The 20,075-nt window shown below is 42.9% G+C and overlaps 1 protein-coding gene across 2 annotated transcripts in view; it reads left to right on the forward strand.

Moving 5' to 3' along the window:
• TECPR2 (tectonin beta-propeller repeat containing 2) overlaps positions 1–20,075 on the forward strand; it is a 626,110-nt gene that overhangs the window by 269,902 nt on the left and 336,133 nt on the right. For both annotated transcript variants that reach the window (XM_086937834.1, XM_086937835.1), the window contains exon 11: positions 12,014–12,197. In XM_086937834.1, coding sequence (XP_086793960.1) covers positions 12,014–12,197 — 184 coding nt within the window. The remainder of the gene's footprint in view (positions 1–12,013; positions 12,198–20,075) is intronic.

Consider the following 20,075-nt stretch of genomic DNA (forward strand, 5'->3'; position numbering starts at 1 on the left):
CACCATGGGTTGAAGTATGGATTGTCTTAGATGTACTTTTTATTCTACTATGGTTGACTATGGTATTTACCTTGGGAATGCTGATCAGTGGGAAATATTGTACAAAGGACACAGTAAGAAGGAACATCAACTTACTCCTCAAGCCGCATAAATCATCCCATCGTGAACAAAGAGGCTTGTCAGCAGTAAACATTATAGCCATTCCTATACCAGGTGGTATAGCTTGGAACAGAACTGAATATGACAGTCTTGGTCCGGCGGAGCTGTTGAAGATTCCACACCAATTCAAGGCTTCCTTGAGTGATGTTGTTTTACCCAGCACATTTTCTGATGATTGGGACTTTGAGACTGTTAATAATATGATGTCGGACTTACAAATGTCTGCAAAATTTACAAATCATGAATTCTTAGAAGGTTCATCAGATTATGAACAAATGTACTGTTATAATCACTATGGTCATTATTTCTTGCATAGATCTGCAAACCCTAGAAATAATTTTACTTTTAACCAATGGGAACATTGTCCACCGCCAACAAAAGGTAGCTCAAAAACATTTTATGACAAATTTCCGTACTTTTCGGGCTTTAATATTTCCAATCCAGAATCATTTTACTTTAAAAATGTTAATAGGACAGGAATTAAAAGTATGTTGACAAATACAAATACAAATTTATTCTGCAGCCTTTTATGCTCAGCTGTCTACATTAGGTATTGACTTTTGGAAAGACACCATTGAGACAAAAACTGTCTGGGGCACAAAAGACAGGTAGGTGCAGGGCTTAGAAGCTTTATTTAGAGCCTGCATTATCCCAGAACAAATAATGTTTTTGAATGATACTGTTCAACAGACATCTTGTCTTGGATTAGCTCAGATAAAAGATTTAAATAAACCATCAGTACCTACACCTACACCTGAAAGCAGTAATACTTCAGAGGAGGTGGTCGACGTAAAAACTATTTTACTTAACAACAGAGCAGATCCTGATTGGAAAAAAATTGATAATCTGGCCCACGGACACAAACAACTGTCAAGATAGATTCCTGAATAAAACACAGGGGTTCACATTAACTAGGCCAGATCCAAGATATGTCCAGAGACAACATCCAGGGATAGTAACATCATACAGTGTGGGAAAGCTGTGCCTTGAGTGGCTACAAAAATCTACACTAAAGGAAGTAAAACAACACTTATTTTTTCTTTAAAATGGCGTTGATTTCAAGGACTTCGTACAAGGACCTGCGAAACCGCATCATAAACGTTTTATATACGCCGATATGTATGCCATCTATAATGAAGCATGGAAAACAACGGAAGCAGTGACTGCAGAACGGATGCGAGAAATCGATCGTATTAATTTAGAGAAATCTCTTTCTGTAGTTGACAATGGGTTAACGACTCTGTCATCCAGAATATATTCTTTGGACAGCATAGTATCCTCTGCCACTGGCATAATGGAACAGGACTTGGTCACGTTACAGCATGGTCAGTCTCAATTGCGTTCTATAATGCTTTTGGGCTGGATGTTGCAAAACCCTCGTTCTGGCAATGTGCCATGGCGTCTAATCAACACCACATCATTGTTTTCTGAGTTTAACCTTACAGATAAACAAATCACTTTGGCACAGAGAGGGGCCAGGAACCCCCTACTCGTAAGCGTGTCAGCCAGGGTCACTTTTTGTATGCAAGTATTGTTTCCTAAAACTAAGACAGACGGGAAGTCGCCATTATGGCCGTCACTGAACATCTCTTTTATTCGAATTGATACTTTCAGCAGACTGAAAGCCATTCTTTTACAAAAACGGTGCCACTGACCTCAGCCAAAGAGACGTATGATCTGCAAGTTGCAAGGACTTCTGCAGAGATACATGTGCTTTTATATACAAACTGCCCCATACATTTCTCAGAAATGTTAGGTCGTGTCTTAAACATGTCTGATACGAGTGGTATTGTACATGTATTTAAGACAATTTTTTCGATAATGTTAGCACCCTTTGAAGCAGTCCTAGGCATATTTCCAAACTTTGTGCACTCTGTGTTTGGCGGCCTGCCTCTTGTTTTGGGTCTTGTAACAGGAATACTATTTTAACTCATTCTGCTCCTATATGGCAAGTCAAGTCACCATCGACACCCAGATCACCTTGGAGAACACCCTCCTGGCAATGAAGTGTCGTGAGCGCATGATACAAATTCTGGGCTTGGCTCGTTTAAGAGATCTAAATACAGCGTTGTTTCTATCATTCCGACCAATCTGGCAAGATTGCATCTTACCTGTTCTACGATGCCTGCTATGTGGAGAAGCATGCGTGCTAGACATCTGTCTGACACTCCCATCAGTCCTGCCAATGGATGTTGATGCTTTGCTTGAACCGGTAACGGCTCATGCACTGTGTTGTCCTCAGCGGCTACCAATCCTGATGACGGCATTTGTTGAGATCTCACAGACGCAAACTGAAGACGCTGAGATACGTGGAGCAACAGGCACACAGGTGCCCTCTACTTCAAACATTGCTATTGCGGCTGACGCTGACGGCGATCCTTCTCATCTATGTGCAATTGATCTGTTTAACGAGGTAGTCCAACTTTCACCTACAGTAATAGACAAATTCTTTACCAGCTTAGAAGATTTGATGTTTTCTCCAAACAATGACACTGACTTTTGAAGTTAGCACACAGTGTTCTGTGAGACTCTGAATTCGACCTTCACTTTCCAAAACAAACTCCTAACTTTGGAACTCTATTTTTCTATGATTTGATTTTTTTCCAAAATTGACATTTTTTATTTTTATTTTTTGGGGCACAAAGTAATCTGCTTAAAGTAGAACTATTCCTAGAGAACAAGAATTCTTTGAATACGTCCACGGGACAATATTTGACCTTGTCCACAACCAAACAATTTATATAGTATGTCATGGAATGGTCTCGACTTTTTTCTTCTGTACTTAAGAGCCATTTCATAAATGTATTTTCATGATTCATTTGGATAACGTTTTCAAAATGTCATCTATATCCTTTGAATGAAACATTGCTTTTAAATGCGTACAGCACAAATGCTCTTTTTGTGTACAACCATTTTTCGAATGCATTTTTTTTGTATTTAGGATGGGGTTTTAACACATCATGTTTTAGATATGTTTTATGTGTTTAGAACTTAGTAATATGGTACACAATAAAGTGGAGTGGGTGTTGTATGGGGTTTAGGATCAGAGTGAATTTTCCCGATTCATGCCCTTATATAGGTACAATTCACATTGCCCTAATATAGGCATAGAAATCATTCCCTCGTTTAGACATAGCCCATGCAGATCAAATACAGGCATGGCTACTTCCACCCATACCAAAACGTCACAACGATTTCTTGGAAAATCGGCTTAAGCAGTCAGGGACCTTCCCTTGCTTGAAAATTGATTTGTCCAAGAACTCATGTACTTTACAAAGAACTACTATTTCCTTGGGGTTCTTTCCTGACATTATTATGCCCGACTTTACATCAAACTAGACACCTCCAAGGTATAAAGATGCCTTCACTTGTTCTAGCAAGACACGGTGGTTCGGAGCAGTTCGACTATTTACTTGCCTGACACAGCTCGCTACAGCAAGTGCCGAAGGAAGCCGACCCTCCAGCTGACGCACTGATCGAGAGGCTGCATTTCTCTCAGCGAGAATCCACCTCCAGTGTTTCCAAGCTCCCCTTGCGGGGTGTTGGGAAATCGAGTCCCGAGACTGAGATACCAGACCTCCTTCATTCTAAACTAAAGGTATGGAGCTGATTAGAACCTAGAGAAACCTTGGGTAGATTCTTGGCAAAGAAAAACGAAACCTATGCTACACCACACTTACTCCTTCCCGTGTACTAGACTTAGGTTAGGTACATTGGGGTAGGCGTATTTTAGATGCACCAGTTGAGTACTTTTACCCATTGTTATTTATGTATTTATATATGGTTTAGAAACCATACAATGCTCTTACAGTATTATTTTATAATATTGTTCTCACTGTACGCATTATACTTTGCAGTCTGCATTATGATTGTAGCAGTTCACTTTACTTGCCTGAGAAAGAAGACTGTTCAATAAAACCTTTTATTGAAAACGCTTGTCTCTCTATTTCTCTGCACCTCTGTAGAAACGAAGCATGCACTAGTGACTGAGTGAAATATTATCTATTGTTTCCGCGACTCTAGAGATACATTTCTCATTCTTGGGAAACAAAGTGGTCATGTTTATGTGGTTGTCAGAAACTAATCCCTTCTTGTGAATTCGAGAAAGTTTCTAGTGACCTCTGAGCTACCTGGCATTCACTATTAAGTTTAATATATTCGATAGAGACCTAGTCGACCTCAGTCCTACGTCTAATCTATAGGATATATTTTTCCAATGCGCAGAGCCTATTGGGAATATAGGAACTTCACTACACTCTCCTCCTTGGTCTTCCTTCAATCACTGTTCCCTCTGCCCTTAGGGGTTGGAGGTTGAGCTCCGGGCCCTGGGGTGGCTAAGTTTGCCTTCCCATCTTGTTTCGGTGATCCCAGGTTCTCGTTGGGCCTCTACTCTGTCGTCTTTTTCTATTCTTCAGTTCTTTTTGACTGGTTTTCATTTGGGTGTGCTCTGTGTCATTTGTAGGGTCAGTGGTCAGCTACTTAGGCTTTCAGACATTCAGTTTCCTTTTCCTCGGCCATCATGCCTTTTAGTTGCTGGTTGTTCTGAGTTTTTTTCTCTCTCTTTCCCCAATGTCTGTTCTACTGTCCCTAAGTGGGATATCGCTCTAGTCCTTCAGGCCCATCAGTCCTCTTATTTTGTGTCTTTGTCTATAGTGGATTTGATGTACCTGTCCTTCATCATGGCTTTCCTGGTTGCTGTTCCATCTGCCATGAGCTTGGGGGGGCTTTCTGATTTGCTGTGTTCTGCTCCTTTTCTGCGTGTCTTGTAGGATGCTGTTGTTTTGCATTGGATGCTGGCTTTCTCCCAAAAGTTCGGTTTCAGTTTCATGCCATCAATGAACTGTTTTTTTTCTTCTTTCTGTCCTTTTCTGTCTTCTGGACATTCTATGTCTGTATACGTGGACAGTTCTACTGTTTTTCGTTCTTCTAAAGCTTTTTCTTTAGTCTTGCAGGGCATGGACACCAATTCTGTGGTGTCCCTGGGGCGTTGGGTTGTGGTCAATGTCTAGTTGACATATCTGGGTTCTGCCTTGCTGTGTCCAGCCTTTGCCTAGGCTGGATCCGCTAGAAGTGTGTCGGCTTCATGGGACACATTCTATGAGGTCCCCTTGGGTAAGATCTGCCTTGCAGGATCTCGGGCATCTGAACTCCTGTTTCTCGGATTTGCCATTTGCCTTGTGCTTGCACTGCTCGTTTGGATCTTGGAAGTGGTGTGTTACAGGCTGTGGTGCCTCCTGCTCCTGTTTGTATGTTCCTTAGATATGGCACACTGTGGTGTGCTTGTATCCTGGATGTTTTTTTGTTTTCTGGAGGTATTTAAAAGGCCTTTTATTTGGGCATGTGCTTTGGTATACCTCATTTGTTATGACTGGATCGAAGACGAGGGACGTAGAGTTAATGCCCTGATTACTTACCGGTAATCCTCATTACTGTTAGTCCTACTCGTCCCAGTTGTACTTCCCACACACCCTCCCATTATCAGGCCTTTGTTTTGCTTGCTATTTCAGGAAGTGCTAAGGGTTGCATATTGTATTATAGCCCTTGGCAGGACAGTGGGTGGGGTTAGCAAGCGTTTCCTGTTTTGTTTCCTCTCTTGTTTCCGGCCTGTGGTTGGATACTACCTCATTTGTTATGACTGGGTCGACGACGAGTAGGACTAAGATTAATGAGGATTACTGGTAAGTAATCAGGGCAGTGCTCCGTATGACCTCTCTTCCTTTGGTATCACCTCCTTCTGAATCTTTCCTTCTTTCTCCCCATCTTAACAGAGTCTGTGTGCTTTAAAGTATTTGGCACTTTTGACTCCACTGCAGGTTCAATAACCCAATGTTCGAAAGTGCGCAGAACTTTAAGTGGGCCGGGTCCTTCCGTGTCTCAGATCAGATTGTATTTTAGAACGGACATTGAAACGGATCCCTATCGGGCCCAATATTCATATTCTTAACTCCATTGGGAAAACAAGCACGATTTCAAACAGTTAGTCTTATACATGTTCGGGTAATCCATGGCAGTGATTTGGTTCCCGTTTATATTCCACGTATTTTACTGAGTTGTACACTCCATTAAGGTGTTAGCTGTCCCCAGGACGTTGTGTTCTTGCATTTATTTTCGTGTGGCATATTAATCATGTATAGTTAATGCTTTGAACAGAGAATCCTCCAAGTGTTTGTAATGGTCACGATGGAGAGCTCTGGTGTTCAGGAAGAAGGCAGTGCGAGTCCTTGCAGTAGGTGTCAGTGGGTCAAAACGGTGTTGTGAATACATGCCCATCCAATCCTTTGCCTCTCTGCATAGCGCACACAGACAACCATTGAAAAAGCTGTAGTCCGGCTGGTTTTAGATGTGTGTCGGTTGTTAAACCCCAGTTCCCCGAAACGTGTAAAAAACACACCTCCAAGTGCTGGCAAGGATGTCAATTTAATAATCTCTGCAGTTGGCTTGATGTGTTGTAGGATTCTTGCTCTGTAATGTGATGCCTTACCCTGCGCACGAAATTTCACGGTAACTGGTTCTTCCAGGGTCATAATGCCACTTTTACTTGCGGCTTTCTTTTTTTTAGGCAGCAGTGCTCAAATAATAATAATAATAATAATAATAATAATAATAATAATAATAATAATAATAATAATGTGCTCAAGCAAGCCGCACATTATTATTATTAACACATTATTAATACTTAAAGCCAAACTGCAATTTACAGCACTTCGAGGGGACTAGATTTTGAAAATCAAAAAAACAGACAGCAAAGCTAATAGGTCTCACTTACGCAATGTCTCTTTTTTTAGCCATGTTGTGCATCAGCGAGGCTGCTGTGCAGCAGGACTAAGTAAGTAAAGAAAACAAGCATTGGCATAGCCAATAGGTCTCGCCTTTGGGACCTTATAAGTAATTTGCCATGCAGCATATATATTATTCTGGGTGCTTCAATGATGATGTGCCACCGAATATATATTTGCTTGTATACACTGGAGTGTATCTGGATCTCATCTATGTTTATACGGTACCTAGGTTTAGCTGTCGGTGATCATGGTAATTGTGGCCCTACTAAACAACAAAGTATATCTGTTTATGAATATTTACCTTAAACATTATTTACAACGTGAGGCACGTGGAGATAATATAACTTGCCCCAAATCACATCATATTTTGGATTGAACACTGAAACCAGCACTAGACTATTAGTGAAATGTTAAAAAAATGGATGATAATTTTACAGACTCCATATTGGAGTGCTTTGCAGGACAAAAAGATGATGTAGATTAGGAGCACTAAAAAGAATGAATGCTTCCTTAAATTAAACCTACGTTACCAAGCTAGGTAATTCAGAGCTCTCTCTCTTCTAACCACAAATTGTTGGGCCATTTCCAAAGAGATTAAGCACAATTCAAAGGGCTCACAGGAGAAAGAAAGGTCAAGTCAAGATCCACCTGATACATGGCGCCATCGGTGGGAACATGGGGAAGGGGACTGAGATGTGAAACAAGTCACACGGGGAAGATGAGAACAATAAAGAACCACATAAAAAGAGTAAAAAAAGTATATGGTTTTCAAGTTTTGCTAAGAGTTAACTTCACCCGAAAGTAACATATGCCAGAGATAAAAAGAAAGAACATAAAATGTGCTCCCTGGTGCAACAGCAAACACCCTCAAATTTAACGTTTCAAGTACATTCCAGTAACAAACATCAGAAGTCACATTATTTTCGCAGTGCACAAATGGCATCCTTGCTCTCATGCAGATGCTTTAAATAGGCAAAGAGAGGCCCTGTAATGTGAAATCTTTGTTTAGTGAGCGGAGGACAGGCGGGGAACAGTGACATGAGGTCACACATGGCTGTTTGTAAATATATTGTTTATAAACATGAGGAGAGATGGTAGGTTGCATGTATGAGTTTGTGCAGATTGTGTCTGTTCATGAGTTATCATAATTACTAATGAAGTTTCAACCTAACGAGTGTTCCCCGCCTCGCGGCCCGTGTTATTAGTATGTGATATATTTGAGCACAAGGCACAGGTTATTTCTCTTTAATCAGCGAACATAACTGTGCCCCTGATAATGTAGGAACTGCTGACTGTGTCTTAAAGAGGCTCCAGCATGATGGCTGGGACATCCCAATTTGGGTTGCGGATTCGGGATCCAAACAGGCGCATAATGTCATACACCCCTGGCCTGCGACAGCAAGAGACACATCCTTACCTGGGCCAGCAGCAGTCCGGAGACACACAGGAGCACCCGCAGCAGGGGGAACGCCACCTACTGCTCCATCCGCCGAGCCACCTGCAAGAAACAGAAGGAGTTGCAGTTTTTCAGCTGAATTCCCGTCCCTACAGCTCTACAAGCACATGCCTCTGAGTCCAAGGGAAAGACAGCTTTACACTAGAGACGGTGACGGAGTAAAAGAGAATGAGAAGGACAACAGAAGGGTGAAAAAAGTTTGAGTGCAAGAAAAATATGGATGGAGTAGGTACCAGCGGAGAAGGAAACATAGGGGAAGGAAATTGGAGAGGGACAGAGTAGATATTGAAAAGAGGGCGAATAACAGAGAGAGAGAGAGAACACATACATGGAAATGGAGGAAGGAAAAGTGAAGGGATTAAGGAATGATAGGGAAAGTGTCAAAGAGAGAAAGCAGATAATTTTAAACAGGCGGGGAAGAGGACAAAAGGAAAGAGAAAATGGAAAGACAAAGAAAGGGAAGAAGATGAGAAACGTACAGAGGTGGGGAGAGAATGCTAATGAGGGACGGGTATAGAAAGAGTCAACAAGCGCGCGCGCCTCACGCTGAAAGGAGGCAGCAGGGAGAGGAGAGAGAGGAGTGGTCCGGTGCCTGTTTCCCTTGCGGGAGCGAGCAGGAACCATCTGTTAATTACAAACAGATGGTTTGAAAGCTTGCTCCCGCAAGGGAATCGCCAAACGTGCACGCGTTGCCATTGAAAGCAATGCAACGTATGCACGTTTTTGCCTGCAAAAGTGAATCGATTGCTAAAGGACTTTTTCCTATGCAGAGCATAAAAAGCATTATGACTCAAAAAGCGTGAATTGCGTCAAAGTGCGCTTTTTGTGTTTTTTTACTTTTAGCCATACTGCCCGCACACTGTACATTATGGTTAAAACACATTGACAAAGGCCATAGGTCTCGCTTAAGAAAGACCGATTGGCTTTCCCAATGCTTGTTTCTCTTAAATGTTTATTTGTCGCCATTAAGCTGATTAGTCTCTCCTAGAATTGCTGTTTTTTAAGGCAACTGCAGAAGATGTCGTTTTTATGGTCATGTTACTGCTTGTTCGGCTGAATAACCAAAATTAAGTAAGTAGAAAAAATGAAGCGATCTCAGAGCCCCCACTGACAGTGGTATCTCTGGAAGTGATTTTTAGTGGGACACAGACAAAACTGGTGGGGCCATGTGAAAATTGTAAAGAGTGTTTGCACGCATATATATCTACACAAACTCATACACACCTTTAACACTTATATATATATATATATATATATATATATATATATATATATATATATTGCGCTCGAAACTCTTCTTAGCTTTCCAGAAAGAGGCAGCACTCGTAGACTAAGAGGTATCACGGTGAATTTAATCGGGAAACAAAAAGCACAAACGCGTTTCGGCGTAAGCCTTCGTCAGTGTGTCATATATATATATATATATATATATATATATATATATATATATATATATATATATATATATATATATATATATAATATTTGCTTAAGATGTTTAAATCTTACCGAATGATTTTTATATAAATGTTTATTTACACACATACATAGAAAGTCCGATTTAAACATTTAAAGCAAATGTGTACACTTACATATCGCCTCAAACAAAAACTGCTCTGTAGTGAAAGGTTGATGGACATATAAATGTGTGTGCCAATGTTCAATGCATGTTTTCTTTCCTGTTTTGCCTCTAGGCACATTCAGCAGCTGCAGTGGTGAGGCCGAAGGAGTAGGGACCAGGGGAAAAAAGAAAGGGGGCATGGGCCCTATCTGCCCCCCCAAGTGTAGCAAATTCCCACACAGTTTGCTCCTTAGTTTACATTTCTTCAGGGGGACGCGTGCAAAGCTTAGCATGGTTCCAGACAGGCATGTTCTGTTACTACGATTGATCTTAATTATCTGTTGAAATGTTCCAAACAGAAAAGTGCAAGTGTACATATTATGACTACGCGCGTGTATATTCGTGGCCATAGAGACAGTTTGATTTGAGGTGTGATAAGTGTTTTTTTTTAAATCTAACTACATATATCAACATGATCTGAATAACAGTGATTGAAAAACTGAACACAAAGTACTAACCTTTGGTGTTAAATGAAAAAGAGAAGGACGTAATCCAATATTCTCTGAAATGTACAGTATGCAATTCTGGGCTCAAAACTTCAAATAGCTCCCAACCAACACCCGCAAAACTGTGACTCACACCCTTGTCACAAGCAGGCTTGACTATGGGAACACCCTCTAAGCTGGGATCAACAAACAAATTATCCGATGACGTAATACCATCCACAACTCAGCAGCCAGAATCAAACTACCACACCACACACAGCACACTGCACTTCAGAAACCTCCACTGGCTTTGAGGGCACAAAAAAACACAATTCAGACGCCTCACACACACACATTCAAAGGACTAATCAACATTGGCCCCCTTCTCTTGTTTTCAATAACCACATTTCATTTCACACTCCAACCAGACACCTCCGATTGGCCTGACTACTTCTTTCACCCATCCCACGAATATTCAGAACCAGAATCAATGGTTGGACTGTCTCCCTAAATGACTCCCAAAGCCTGGAACGACCTGCCATTACACATCACAGCAGCTACTTCAATTCTTGAGTTCCGTAAGAATCGGATGGATGACATGGCTCTCCGAATAGGCGCCTCGCCAGCCCAAGGGCTTCCAAGGCTAACACCTGCAACAGACCAAGATTCCCTCCTGTGTGATAGTGTGCTTTACAAATACTCATAACACAACAAATCACAGCTTCCCAGATTGACCAAATTGTGGGATCAAGAGCCATCGGTTTACTTGATTATGTATCATTTTACTTAGCCATTCAGCTTGAGAGCACGTTGAAGTAATTTAGTACAGAATCTGCGCTCTACAGAACCCTCACTTGCATATGGTTAATATGAAATAATAGTGCTTCACCTTTAATGACAACATAGGCTGTGAAAACAGCGCACACAACAAACTGACACATTTTGGGTAGCTCGTGGGAAGGTCTTCGGGGTATGAGGGTGCTATGTCACTCAATTTAGTAATATAATCATATGTTCTTAACTGAGACACAGAGGAATGTTGAAGTGTTGTTTTTAAATTTTAAAGACTTTATCATATTCATCATAACATGTTACCTTATTTACATGGCTCGGCCAGTTCTTTGGCTCCTAATGCCAAGCTGGAATTCCAGGCAGCTCGGCTCTCCCCCAGGTTGTCGCTTCCCCTCCTCCCACCAGAAATGTCATGTCTCCTACGCCCTTGTATATTATAGGCAACTTGCTGTATACTACGTTATTATTGGTGAGAGCTACGGATATGGTTAAAGGTAAGATTTAGGTTAAGATTGGCTGTCTAGGTGGAGTAAACTACGAGGCACTGTAGTTGTAGATCTGGGTTTGACGGCGATGCCACGGTGGTTAACGGAGTTAATTCTATTGATCCAGCTGTGTAAAACATTATGGCTTTTAGTAACTGAAATAAATATACTATGACTCTTTGGGAGTTACTTGTAACCGCGTGACAAGGTTTGTTTGTAAATGACTTGTAGAATGGTTTTGCGGTTTCTTTCTACACAAAGTTTATTTTGTGTTCTTCTTCCATTTTTCTTGTTAGCTTGCCGAGAGCTGGATGGGTTACAGCGGACCTGGTTATGGAATAGTCAGCATAGTTGTCTCCGAAAAATATATCTGGTGCTTGGATTATAGAGGCACTTTATACTGCAGTGCCCTGCCCAGCGCTGGACTTCGGTGGCAGAAATTTGAAGATTTCGTCCAGCAGGTGGCAGTCTCCCCCTCAGGTTAGTTGCAAGCAATGTGTTTTCTTTTTTAGTGCTATTAACTTTTTAAAGACATTATATATTTTGGAACTACTTTCATATCGTGTATATTGTGCACTACCAAGGCTCTCATGGAAGAACCATATTTAACTTTAGTTTTTTATTACATGCTCGGGTGCAAACTGCAACAGAAAAAAATCCACCCAAACATGGCACTGATTTATTCAATGTGAAGCACATATATAAACAAACCATTTGAAAAGGCGCAAAGTGACATTATCAGGCATGTAACGCAGGCCCCTGCGACTCAGCTGCTCCCAGGCTAGGGATCTCCCCTTGGCGATTTGCGCCCCCGCGACTGAATGCCCGGTCCGGCGTTCCCCCTGGGTTCTCGGAAGCCGACCATGATCACCTCCAAGGTGTCCGACGCCTGGTCAGAAGCCGCCATGACTGCAGAGAGCATCCCGCCGGAGGAGGAGGGGACAGGACGAGCTCGATCCCCCCTGCACCTGGAGAACACTGAGGCAATAGATCTCTCACGAGCCCGGCTCAGCCCATACTGGGGCTGACTAATTGATTCATCGGAGCTGCCCCAGTGGATCAATACCTGGTGATCTGCTGCCGATCACCCACGGTCTAGGGGATGATGCAGATCAACAAGGCAAAGGGATCCGAGCGGAGCTGTCCTGAGGATCCGAGCACTACACTGGTGAGTGCCCTCAAGGTGGAAAGTAGAGGCTACTCACCTGGTCACCGAGATTTCAATCATGAAAGCAGGCAAAGTGGAGAAATGGGCGAACGTGGTTGTCTGACCTCAAGATGGCGGCCCCTTGGGACGAAGACGCAAATTAGGAGCTGGCCTGCTTCTCTACCCACTGCTAAGTTACCCCAGGTCTGTTTCAGTTCTTGGAGAGTGTAGAGAGCTCCCCAGGCGCACTGACTTCATACTTCAATTAATTCATTACTGGCGACCGCTTAGAGCCACAGCAACTATCACCCCTTCAGATCACCCCTCTCCCTCCAGGCAGTGGATGCGCTAACTTCTCCCCTTACTTTGGATGCCCGACGGCGGAACGACAACACCCTGCTGTTCCTTTTTCAAATTTTGGTGACTTTGCCTTCCCATTCAGGGGTAGATGTTCTCTGACTGTTCAGCGGTTCGGTTTTGCATGCATTGCCTGCCATTTTGTCGTGAGGTATTTACCTCCATGACCTGGACCCTCCATCTTGCGGCTGCAACTGACACTAGGACTGATCTTCACTGTTGGTCAGTGGTTTCCTTCCAATACCACCTGAACACCGGGCTGAACGATGGCAAGAATTTCCTGCACTGTAAATATGTATTATATATTTGTCCAAGCCTAATCGCTGTTAAAATTTAATCCTGAGTGAATTTGTAATTTATATATATATATATATATATATATATATATATATATATATATATATATATCTAACTAACCACTAGTATATATAGTAGACCATTGCACTTACTACCACTCCTATGTGATTTTAGAGTTTATCTGTTTGTATCTCTTCCTTGAATGACTTTACAACTTGTACATTTGCAATTTTTTTCTGTTTATATCTCTTATGTAACTCTTTTAATCCAAAGTCCTTATGTAATGTAACTGGTTCTTTTGTAAAGCGCTCTGACACCTTTGGGTAATGTTCGCGCTATATAAAATCGCATAAAATAAATAAATGAGGTATAGGGGCCTCTGAAGGCACTTTGCGGGGTGGCCTTATAATTGTTCCTTGCGCCACTCAGTGGTGGTGTATAAAAACTTAAGCGCCCGCACTGCAAGATACATGGAGGGGTCTCCCTCCAGTTTTAATCAGGAGCTTTCAGGTTATGTTACTGTGCTGAGGGGGGTCTGGCGCTTGGGGACCCAACGAACCGCAGGGGCTGCGGGGCCTATGTGACGTCACTGACGCCGTTGGCCACTATAGGCATTTATAACAAATCCTTGATGCATTGTCACGTCCCTTTCCCTTTGATGCGATTTAAGTTTTGCTGAACTTTTTTTTGTTTGCCGACTCAGCGGTATGCCCCACGGAGCGGTAGGTCCAAAGTTTGCTTGGATCCGTGACAATGAATGCAGAACAGTACATGCTGATGGCCGCTGACAACATCTCGTGCTCGGCTTGTGTGAGGTGCAGCTGGCCTCATTAAATCTCTGCGACCCCAGCGCGGTGTACTGTACAGCTGCCAGGTGAACGAGGTGCCTTTCAGTCACACTCCCTTCATGCAAGCAAAGGAACATGCCGTTCTGCGGTTTACAAGCCAGAGTGCACGATTAAACGGTTACTGTTTCTCCTCTCTCCTGAATGGAATGGAAACTATGAGTCGCTCACTGTGTGTGGTGGAAAGTCACTGTTGAAAAAGACTGCTCTCTTTCTACACGCAGTTATGTACGCATGCCTTTGCGTCGAGGGGCACGTCATCACGTGGCTTCTGACTGGGCTGAGAAGAGCGGTTGTCTTTGCGTCGAGGCGCACAGCGTCAAAGTGTAGGGCTCAATGGAACATCCTTCTAATATAGCATCGTGAGCTATGAAGGATGGTAGGTGACTTCTACACCTTGGAACCGCCATTGTTTTATGTTACATATTTGTACATTGATTTACAAATGTATATGATTTCTTGTATATGTAATGTTCTTGTGGGATCTAAAGCGCTCTTAACACCCTGCATTGGGATGAGCAGAGCTATAAAAGAAAACAATGACGATATTTACATTTATTTCAACGCCTCATCGGAGGTAGTAAGTGCTATATAAATGCAATTTATTTTGTGTAAACACGGGAAAGACCAATACATCTAACATTCTTACAGTGCATGTATATCTTGTATACAGGGACTGAACAAAGTCAAAAGCAAACCTCTCTTAAGTACGTCTGAAGTTCTAACAAGGTGTGTACCTTTGTTTCCCCTCAACTGCATTTGCATCAAGGTGTGAGACTCCAGAATGCCCTCAGCCACGAGACTCAAACAAAAGGAGACCCGATGACCCCTCAAAATCAGCTTTTTTTTTTATGGGCACGGCTGGAGTCAGAAATAAGAATCCCCTCTCCGTGCCTGCACAATGTTGTGGATCAATAGCAGACAACGTAAAGATGTGTCCCAGTCTTTGTAATTTACACCAGGATAAGTTGAGCATATTTTTCGGGGGGAGTGGGGGGGCCCAACTTCTTGGCAGGGTGGATGGCGTCAACCCTGAGAAAATAGTCCACACTTATGCACTCCCGACTTGTGCCCTGATCACGTGGCTTCTGACTGGGCTTAGAAGAGCGGTTGCCAACTACGGATCAATAAAGGGGAAATCGCTTAGCCTGTTGGCATGACCAGGAAGCTTGCACTACAGTGAGAAGAGACATTTTGGTGACAAGGCCGAGCTTTCAGCCAAAGTAATGCAGCTCAGATTATGTCCTGCTACAAACACCTTGCACCTACTGCAATCCAGGCGCACCTTTCCTTTCCCTGAGCCTTTTTTGCTCTCCTTTTTACTGGAAAAATGTGTGGAATTTGTGTTAATATTAGATGATCTACAAATGAATAGGACTGCCCATACCTAGTACGTAACATATGACTACTTTCTTGGAAATGCTTTTTTTATAGCTGAGGATTTGTGGACTGGATCTTCTTTACTGAACTGATTCATCGTTATGTCTTGGATCAGTCACTACATCCTTATAGATTATGGTTTGCTACTACTAGTCTGTGTACAAGTCCCTGCATTCACACTCTTGTGCTACTGGTTCTATTAAAGTTCAGATTTTACATGTGGTTCCTTCTTTTGTGCCTCCTCCGATAACTTCATCCATATGCGGTCAACGTTATCAGGCTTCAAATTCATTTGAATGCTGTCAGACAGAAGCCTCCAGATGCTTATGTAGTGGTAACATTCATGCCGCTCTGCAAAATAACTGACTAATGCCTTAAAAGAATTGCAGGAGTTAGCCCTTTAACCTCACAAGTAAATGTGGGTCTGTTTCTACACACCCCCCCATCAAATTTGGCAAAGCTTTAGACTCTCTTACCAGATTTTATTCCCGGCTGAGGAAATCTGGTATGCTGTGGACCAAGGAAAGCTTCAGATCTTTTCTCACTCAACGTCAGCCACCTGATTAATGTTACTTCACAGAGCTTAATTAACCCCACGCAGATTGTGTGCTATGGGAGCAAGTGATACCTGTCCGCGCTGCTATGCACCCAACGCAGGGCTAATACACATGGTGTGGGACTGCCCTAGACTGGGACACTACTGGAAGACAGTATGCAAAGTATTGACAGATATACCCTCGGTGCGTCATAACAACACACTAGAATACTGTATATTGGGACTAGGAACCTGCGGGAAGAAGGGTAGTCCCACCTGTCGTTTTGCTAAACTTGCGCTGCTTCTAGCTAAAAGAGCCATAACCACACGGTGGAAAGCCGCTAGGGCTTCGTCCCTGCAGGATTGGCATACAGAGGTGTTGAGATGTGGTTGGGCGGAGGGAGCTGAACTAAAGAGAGAGGAGTATAGAGGCCTGCAGAAAGCACTGATATCGCTGAGCTGGAATACAATCATGGAAGAATATGCAGCAATAGATATATTATCCTACTAGGGAGTCGCGACACCATCTACTGAGGGCATGGACCAATGGCAGTAGGACAGATCAGCTCCTCGCATAGTCAGTGGGTTTTATTACTTATTACCTATAATTGCAATACTGCATAGTACATCTGATACAGTCTGCGTAACCTAGATACACTCATGCTTCAGATCTAGACATGTGAAAATGATTGTATGGACACTTGTTGTCGAGCCTGTGGAGGGGAGGGAGGGTTGGGAGAGTTTTGTTTTGTATGGAATAGATGTGATAGGTCTTGTTATATTTGATTAAAAAAATGGCATGATATGCTGGTCTTTTGATGTATGCGAATCTGTTTTATATTACCCGCAATGGACTACTGTTGAGAGACTCGTGCAACAATTTACGACTTTATGCAATGTTCAATAGGGTATCTCTTTGACCCTTTGCAATATGAATATGTACTCTTTTAATCTGAATGTCAACATAAGCCATGTATCAATGTGTTTCTGTATCGCTTTATCATGAATGGATATTTGCTGTAAAATTAATAAAACCAAAAAAAAAAACGTCAGCCACCTGATATAATATTTTTCTGATGTACCTTTGTAGGAAGCTGGTTCTGTATATACTATACAAAAGTAAGGTATAGTGTGCACAGAGCCCGGGGAGTCCCCAGAAGTATAGCAGAGGCGAAATTAGATAAGTACTATCAGCTCTCTTTTTAGTTGTGTGGGCGAGCAGCTAGGCTTATCAGGAGGGCGTGTTAAGCATTTATTGTATTCACTCAATCAAGAACTGATTACACTCACTCAGAGACAGAATCCAGACCAATTGGGTAAGTATAAAAATTGTATACTTATGTTTTATTTCTAGAACCAGTCAGGACTTGGTACAGGTAGGTAAATTGTACTTGCAATTGTAAAACGTTACAAGGTAATGCAATTGGGAATGGATGTGCAATTGTTAGAGGTTTGTATGTGCTTTTAAAAGCAGTATAAATTACACAGAAATTACTTTTGACTACTTTTGCGTTACATTAGAATTACATTGACTACTCTGGGTGATATGCCTAGATATCACACAGTGGATCTTACAATACAAGGAAAGTAAGACTTTATCAGGTTTGCAATTTAGTTACTTTTTTCATACAAAAGTTAAGCTCGACAAAACATTTTTACGAACAAAAATCACAACATTGTGTCCTATGGGGAAAAGAAGGTTATCAGTTTGCAGGTAAGTAAACGACCTGAAAGAATAGTTTTTGGGGGTTAGAACCAACGTTCTTTAAGGTTCAGTTGGGCACTCAAATTACAACACCAGAGGCCTTAGGATGGCCGGGTGCAAAGTTCAGAGGCCCAATTTTAGCCAATGGGGCTCAGCGGGCCTTCAATCAGAGGCTGCTTACAAGCAGGCCACTCGGGTGTGGGAGCAAAGCTCCTGGGTTTAAGATCAACTTTGCAGGGGCCAACAATCATCACAGGAGCTGCACCACCAGTGGCACAGGGGCGGCCGAATGCAGAGTGCCAAGGACCCTGTAGATTTCAATGAAGATCTCCGGGTCGGAAAATATGCTGCAGGCTCGGACAGGGAGGCTTCCTGAGGATTACCACCAGCTGGAGCAGTAAGTTGGGTTCTTCAAAGATACTTGGACACCATCGGTTGGGCCAGCAAAGACCGTGAGGCATTTGGTACAGGGCTGTCTTTTGGCGTTGGGATCTTCTTACCAGCTCTGGTCGTAGGGACTATTCAGGTTCTGGTTGAGGCTGTAGGTGTTGGCCTGAAGATTGAGGGAGGTCGGGGACCACCAAATCCCAGGTAAGGATCGCTGGAGAGACCTTGTGGTATTGGGCCACTCTAACTCGGGCCATGGGCTTCGCCGTGGAGCTGCCTGGATCCAGGTTCTGGTCTTGGAGTCTTTGTTGAGCAAATTTGGTGCTCACTGGAGAAAGAGTCTATAATGTGAGTGCAGGAAAGGTTCTCCGGGCTCTGGGGGGCTGCTGGACACGCTGTGTTTTCGCTGTTTGGAGGCTGGAGTTGGGACTGGCCCGTAGGGCTGGGGCCATAGCTGTTGGTGTCCTCGTCTTCCTGGGCAGCACAGCTCCTCTGTCCTTCTTTGTTCTTCCTCGAATCAGTAGAGGCAAGGTTCAGGGTTTCCACTAAATACTAAATTTAGGGGCATTTACAGGGGTGTGCAGGTTGGGACCAATGGATCACTTGCTTGGAGTGAGTACACCCCGTATTATGCCACCCTCGAGTAGGAGGGAGGCATGAGCCTCTTCCTAATTGTCTGGGTCCCCTCATCTTCAAAATGGAGGTGACTTAGATGTGTGCTTCACATCTCCCCCATCTGAGGGTTGGCAAAGGTGGACATACCTTTCCCCTAACTCGTTTTTCCAGCCCATTCTCCTGCCCAAAGTGGGGGTCAGAACAGGTGGGAGCCAGTTGCTGGGGGCAGCAAAAGACAGGGACAGCTTACAAAGGGGCAAGTCTTTGAAGCTTGCCCTTGGTGGACCCAGCCCATCCTTGGGGAGGAGGCATGAAACCTCTGCCCAGGATGGGCTTTGTTTCTGGACACAGAGAGCGGAGGCTCTCTGTTGGAAGTGGGGATTTTTATCCTTTACCGCGGCCACCAAATGCTGGAGGCGGAAGTCCCTGACCCCTCGTTTCAACGTTAGGCTAAGTAAGGACACCGTCTGAGATAGCCCTGCTCACCCCTTTAGTAGCTTGGCACGAGCAGCTAGCTTATCTCTAAGGCACGATTGTGCAATATGCGCAACCACACTCACAGCAACCCAATGATGTCCCCACAAATAGAATCCGCACAAGTTTTTATAAAATGAGTATAATCTTTATATAAGAAGTTATACAATATGACCACACAATACAAAACCTAAATATAAGAATGGTTAGTATTCCTTACTGTGGGTTGGTAGGTTCTAATCCCACCCATCGCTTATAACCAACAGTTAAGCTCACTTCTAACCGTTACCAAAAGGTTAGGCAAGTCGTATTGCTAGAATCACACACGTTGCAAAAGAAAAGAAATACTGCAATGTGTAACGATATTCTCTTGTACTGTGCAACAGAGAAACAATGCCATACGTAGCGCCACAGTCATGTACTTTGCAAAAGAAGGAAAAATGCAATGCGTATCACTACCAGCATGCCCTGTACCAGGAAGAAACAAAGCAATGCGTCACGCTACAATCATTTTTTTTTTTTTTAAATATATTTTTATTGCAGGAATTAGTATAGTGGTACATTTTCGGCCAGCAGTATAAATCAATCAAAATCAGTGGAATACAACCCTCCGTCC

Source organism: Lissotriton vulgaris, chromosome 9 (assembly GCF_964263255.1).
Source record: "Lissotriton vulgaris chromosome 9, aLisVul1.2, whole genome shotgun sequence".
Taxonomy (NCBI): Eukaryota; Metazoa; Chordata; class Amphibia; order Caudata; family Salamandridae; genus Lissotriton; species Lissotriton vulgaris.